The sequence below is a fragment of the Bemisia tabaci genome, chromosome 1, assembly GCF_918797505.1.
Source record: "Bemisia tabaci chromosome 1, PGI_BMITA_v3".
NCBI classification, from domain to species: domain Eukaryota; kingdom Metazoa; phylum Arthropoda; class Insecta; order Hemiptera; family Aleyrodidae; genus Bemisia; species Bemisia tabaci.
The window spans coordinates 68,423,902-68,430,594 of record NC_092793.1 but is presented as its reverse complement, the minus strand read 5'-3'; the positions used below and the strand labels follow the sequence as shown (position 1 = coordinate 68,430,594).

The 6,693-nt window shown below is 34.9% G+C and overlaps 1 protein-coding gene across 3 annotated transcripts; it reads right to left on the bottom strand.

The window, feature by feature from the left end:
* Nucleotides 1–947: 947 nt before the first annotated feature.
* LOC109031621 (protein RER1) lies at nucleotides 948–6,397 on the bottom strand (the record flags this gene model as incomplete). 3 transcript variants are annotated; one of them, XM_072306061.1, is given in 5 exon segments in its annotated part: nucleotides 948–1,003; nucleotides 3,224–3,319; nucleotides 4,430–4,647; nucleotides 5,859–5,955; nucleotides 6,293–6,397. In XM_072306061.1, coding segments are annotated over 4 exon segments (513 nt in total), but the record flags the coding sequence as incomplete, so codon positions are not given.
* Nucleotides 6,398–6,693: the final 296 nt, after the last annotated feature.

Here is a 6,693-nt window from a genome sequence, read left to right as displayed (position 1 = left end):
AGACTAAAAGTTAAATGCTTTTTCTATCTAAAAAAGAACCAAACCAGAAACAACTTACAGACAATGGACCACTAAATAAGGTATGGATTTAAGGACTATAATATTTTTCCTCTTCAAGGTTTAACATAAAACACGATTCGTGCAACGAATTACTAAAATTGACTCCTAATTAGGATGTAAACGTTTTCATTTAGCACTAGTTACAAAAAGTTGAATCTCCCATTCACAAGAAAAATCCGAATTTGGGCGAATCAAATCACACACTTCAGTAAGATTCTTTATCGAACGGTGTTCCTTTCTCACCCTCAGATGTTCAAAGTGCAACCACATGCAAGGCCTGAGCTGAAGCGCTGAGATTAAAATTGCCATGTTTTTATACTGCAGAGGCTGTTATATTAACAATTAGTTTGCGATTTAACTCTAGTAGATAATAACTTTTTAATGAGCAAGAGGGTTGAATTCCTGCATCGAAAAATGTTAGTACCTTGATTAGTGTAAGCGTGTCACAAATTATTGTCACACCCAATTCGGTTTCGTTACGTGTATGGTTCCGATAAGAAAAAATTACTTATAATGCTTGAATTCTGCACCCGTGGTCCTGTGTGCCACTTGTGATGAGGATACTTAAGAAAATTGGGTAGTGTATAATGTCCGGTTGTCCTCTATGAACATAGTAGTTTTCTTCTCTGCCTTTATGAAAAGAGAGTGATTTAAATTCAAGTTTCATTCTTTCCTAAACTAGGGGTTCCTATCAACGGAGTATAAAGGTGGTAGAAACGATAGATTTAAATACTATCAGAAAAAGATCGAATGCCAACAAAATCTGGTGAGCTTATCTCGGAGGAGAGAATTTGACGCTCGAAACAACAAGAATCAGAGATGCGCAAGACAAAGTGAAAGAATAGTTTTGCTCAAAACACCCATAAGCCCGAGTTAGTGGTCTGAGATTTTAGCTGAGTTATCCTTCCCTAGGTGGTTCAGGTGGAATCAACCGTTCGGCAGGCTGTTGATAACAGAACAAAACTTTCATGAGGATCCAGCAAAAATGACCACAAAGACAAAGGCAATTAAAAGGATTGTCCACAAATTCTTAAGACATTACAGTACCAACTCCAGTAATTCCCCTACTTATCTTCTCCAATTCTTTCAAATTAATTTTGAATAGATCGATAAATGGGCAGCATATTAGAACTGAACCATTTTCTAAATAGGGGTCAATGATATTACACACATACAATCACGATCCACGCACAATACTCTAACTTTTTATTAGGGTCTCTTTAAGAGTTAGCTTTTTTTCAAAGAGTGTTTTCTGAAAGTAAATCATCGGGCTGGAAAAAGACAGAGTAAAGTGGAAAAACAACGCGAAACTACACCAGGAGGCGAAGAGGCCAAGTTTTTCTCTTCAGCAAATTCGGAATCCTACCACTGAACTTCGCAGGGGTCCTCAAAAAGATGTTCATCAAAATATGTCTTCTACTCGACCTAATTCTTGATAAAAGGCAAACTTCCAAAAAAGATTGACTTTAGGTTTTTGTTTCTTCCCCTCCAAAAAATAACTTGCCCACCTTTAAACTTTTTCCTGATTCTCTATTCCTAATCCCCACATGGTTGATAAAAGATGGGTCTGCTAATAGAGGAAGTGACAGAATATTCAAAAAACGAAACTGGAAGCTGATACAAGAGTCTTGTTCTTACTTTTGGATGTTTTCACTGAATTTCCTGATTAGGGTATACATATCCTTATTTTACATAAATATCTGTTATATTTTTTTGTTAAGGGTCATTCTTCACTCATAAATATGTAGACACTATTGACTGAAACTAGTTGAATAATAGTACAGTGCAGTCTTATTTGTGGACATCCAATGATGAGAAACTGAATGATAAAGCTGTTGCAAGAGCAAAGGAACTTTTAGACGGTGGGTAGAGAGTTACACATGCGTTCAACCTCAAAACAAACAGAAGCGCTTGCGTGACATAAAAAAAAACATAAGGTTTAACTATTTACACCTCATAGAGTGACATTTCATAGATCATTTCTGCTATTTTTTTTCATAAAAAACTGATTAACCTCCATTTATGAAGGTTCTGATTTTTCTCTCTGATTTCACAAATGCACACTTTTTGATCGAGAAAGTCTTGCGGCAACATTACATCAATCAATGCTTAAGTTATAAATAAATAAACTTTACATTGTGATTGAATGATGCATTTAGTTTTCTACTACTTCTCCAAGTTTGTTTTTTGTACTATCATTCTTCTTTCTTTCACGCAGAGGAAAAACAGGTTGATAGGAAACTTCCTTGTCCACTACTTCTGCTTTGGGTGTTTCTGAAAATTTTTTGACATCAGGAGGTAAACGATGAGGAATTATGAGAGGAAATTTGAATAAAATACACAGAGAATGTTCGATGAACGTTTTTGTTAAAAAAAGACAAAATAAGGAGGTTTGTCAACGAATAATTTTTGGATTCACTCTTGATTTCCTTTTAAGCCCAAACCTAAAGTTTTTCAGTTATTTAATACCAAAAAGGGAAACTGGGAAACTGTAGGAACTAAAAATGCCCCCAATCTCTTAAAGTATTTAAATGAGAAGATTCATGGATTTAGAGAATCTTCATTTTCACCTTTTAACAATTTTTATGGTCAAGATGCAAGCTCTATAAATTTTAATTCGTTTTAAGTTGAAATATTAAAGAAAAAAATGAATCAGCCTTAATCAAAAACGATTTCACTCCTTTTTCTAGGAAATTCTTCTCAACTCAACAGGAAACGCAGATCATCCAGATTTATATTATCAGTTCTCCAATTCTTAGGGAGAGATTTTTGAGAAATAAAAAGTTTACCACACTTAGTGTTAAAAATAGACCCTGGGGGAGGATAAGGTTGAGAAAAAGGAGGAAGGTTATTCATGAGATAACTGAGACAAATGAGGCTAAAAAGCAGTTTGCGCTCACACTGTGATGATTCTTGGTGAAAAGTAAGAAAGAGAAAAAAGAAAACTCAAAGCAAAAATCCACTCTGACCACTTAATGACTAAATCTTTCAAATTTCTGCTGCTGATGTGCTGAAGTAGTGACTATCTGGTCAACAGTAAAGTTATTTGTACAAAAGAGATTTGCTAGAAATAAAGAAAGCATTTGATGCTAGAAAAGTTTGCTTTGTCGACAAGAGCAAAGCAGAGATATTCAAGTGATATTGCCATGTATGATAACACCACCTGTCATTTAGCGTTAATCACCTTGCCTGAGTCTTCATGACCTTGATAGCGAGGCTTCCCGTGCGTGAATGGGAGGTACTTATACTTGAACATGTGCTGTAAACAAAGAAGAGAGGACCGTTATATGGATGATTTATGACAATTCTAAGCTACTTCGTAATTTATAGATCATGATAGACAAGCATTTTCTTCGTCACTTTTAACAGAACATGGGAATGTTTCGGAGCAATTTTAAATATAAAAAGTTGGAGATTTGTAAGATTCTTCGCTCTCAACATGTCATGATATATTTTTTACATACTGTTGCTGATGCTAAATGTTTATTGCAAAATAAGCACATTGCTGTGTAGATCTAAATGATCTGCACTGCAATCAAAGTGAGAAAATCTGAAATTCTTTCTTTTGGTGGAAAAAAAAAATTAGATGCACACAGAACGTTTCAAGAGTTAACAGTTGTGCATCATTGAAAAAATCTGTAGTTCAACGATGTTGAGCAAACATTCAAAATTAGACGTTTCTACAATTTTTTCCTTTCCTCATAGGTAGCACAAACATTTTTCAGTCAATAATTTCAAAAGTCAACGATTAAAGAAAGATGAAAAAACAGTGTCATTTTTCACAGAGTTTACAGTTATGAACTGCATTTTTAACACCTTTTAAGGTGAATTTTCAGCAACAGTTCCTCGAAAATTCACCATGTCACGCTGCTAAAACCCTACTATAAAATCAGCAATACTTTGGTAAATAAATTAAATTCTGATATTTAGAATGTCTAGCAGCTTTAGAATGTTTAAAAATAAAATCTTCCAAAATTCTGTATCAAAGGCAAAAAATTAATGATGGTTTTTACTTGTGACTAGAGGAGAATTCTAGAGATGATTTCTTTACATGGATGGATAGCTACAATGGATTTTGATGGATCAAATTAAAGTCAACTCATTTAACTCTACTTTTTTCCATAAAAATCAATTTTTGGAGCTTCAAAAATCATTGGTGTAGTCAATGAAAAGAAGAAACTAATGGCTAAAAAGTATGATTCATCAATTTTAGCAGATATTCTGCTAATTTCTTCATTAATTTAAGGATTCAAAGTACGGTTCATGGACTCTAATAGTATAATCACAAAAATGGTACCTCTTATGCACACAAATTTCTTTGAGTAGTCTAGAGATACACCTTAAAATCATGAAAATTGAATGAACTAACCTTGATTTGTCTTCTCATAGTAATACAGAATAACGAGATGAAATATAGGACAAGAATAGGCCAAAAGACTGGAACATTGAAACAATCGAAAAAAGTGAAGAAAGTAGCGAATGTTGTGGATTTCATGACAGAGTACCAGAATTTGAATTCCGGTAACCGTCTGATGAAAGGACGGAACTCCTCGTTTGCTTTTGTTGGGAGACCAGGCCCAGCATCATCTGAATTAAGAAAAAAATAAATTAACGTAATAAAGTAATACGCTACTTGAGATTTCAACTTGGTGTATGCAGCTGAGTTATGAAGAGAGTAATTATTTTCATTATTGGGACATTATTATTTTAATTCAAATTTTATTTTTCCCCGAAATGTGCAAAGGTCTTGTTTTTTTACTGAACTTGGTTATTTCATCAACTTTATTTAACAATAGACAAATCGTCACTTTCGTGACTTGCGGGCAAAACTCTGTTCTTGAATGAGATATGGAAAACTGAGTTGTATGCTACCCTGTTCAGAAAAAGCATTGTAAGAACACTCGATCATTGCCAAATTTCTTTTGATAAAACAGCGATTTTCTCACAAAGAAGTGAACATTTTTCATTGTAATTTTCAGAGAATTTGTCATGAAATTCAATACAAGTGACTGTGTTTTTTCTTCGCACGGCAGTAAAGGCAACAGGGCACATTTCATAGTGTAAGTAAGTACGCCGTCAAGTCAGCAAAGTGACAAAGTGATAAAATGAAATGAATATCTGCTTACTCACATACATATACTGGCCGTTCCGGACACGCTAAGCGCGTCCATCACAGCTAGCCAAGGGGCTGCGCCCCCTGGGCCCCCAGTCACTCGCTATGCGAGTAACATTCGGATCGCTCCGCGAGCCATTTTTCTAAGTAGTTGGACATTTGTTCACTATGATGTATACATTTTGGAGACTCTCAGGACAAAAGTGATTTTGTCACAGAGCCTTGTTACCGGAGCATGCCATCATTTGCACATTAATAAATGTGGAGATGAAGCAATGATTATTACGTTATACACAAAAACTGTCGTTAGGTGAGCACAGGACGTTTTCCTGGGCACTATCAACCGATAAGAAAAATCTCTAAAAAAAAAAAACCAAAGCTGTACCAGCTCTGGCTCAAGGCACTGGAAGCTATGTAGAAAGGTGAACCAGGTCACAAAACAAGGCACCCTCTCACAAAAACAAGTGACATTTCGAGATTGACTTTCAGTCCAAAAGAGGGCAGCATGTGACAAAAGGAAATTATGATGCAGCATGCATTGGGTCTTGGAAACCCTCTTTCATAAGTCTACAACAATGATTCCAAATTGCGTCTATCAGCTTGTGAAGAGCAGTATTAGCTGCAATAATTACCCTAGCCTTATAAAAAGTGCACTGATTGATGAAACTTAAGAGGTGAAACTTACCTTCAAATTCTAGAGCAGGGTCTATTTTTGGTGAAAGGAATGCTATGAATAAATTTAAATGGTATATACCCAGTGCATAAGTAACTATATACCAACCCTGAAACACAAAAAAATAAGGAACATGAATAAACATAGAAAAAGTATTTCTTACATGTAAAATTCTTCAGGCTGTTTCAGTTGAGCTACCTGACAAGAAAGTCACTATATGTAATAAGATAAGCGCAAATTGTAATAATGACTGCTTTCCTAGTATTTTATGGGAACACTCCCCCATGAATAGAGCTGAGTTTTTATGGAGAGAATTAGGAGGGTGCTCTATGAATAAAATGAACCACCAATGAAACTGGCTATTGACTTAAGTTACTAGCATATTTTCACATGCATGAGATTTGTTGTGGGGTTTGATGGACAAAATTCGACACAAAAACGCTCACCTGAAGGATAAATACTCTAGCTAAAAAGAATAGTGTTAAAACACCAGCGCCGATCCACCTTCCAACTGTGTAAGGAGTTACATCATCTAAACATTTTTGGTAACGCTAGAACACAAGCAAATTGGTTTAAGTCTATTTTTGTATGAAAAATAAACGAAAAAAGTATGACATTTTGCATCAAAAAGAAAAATTCAGGGTTGATTTTTTTTTTAAAATGAAAAATCTTTCCTATGCTGAGTAACCTGTAGAGAATAATGTCTTTTGTGCTTTATACATACTGCCTTGCTAGGGAAGAGTGACATTTGAGCCTTCAGACCTTACTAAATTTCCTTTGATAAAATAAGGGTTTTCAGGGAAATCTGTAAATATTTTTCTTCGAATTTTCCTTGCAATCAGATCTA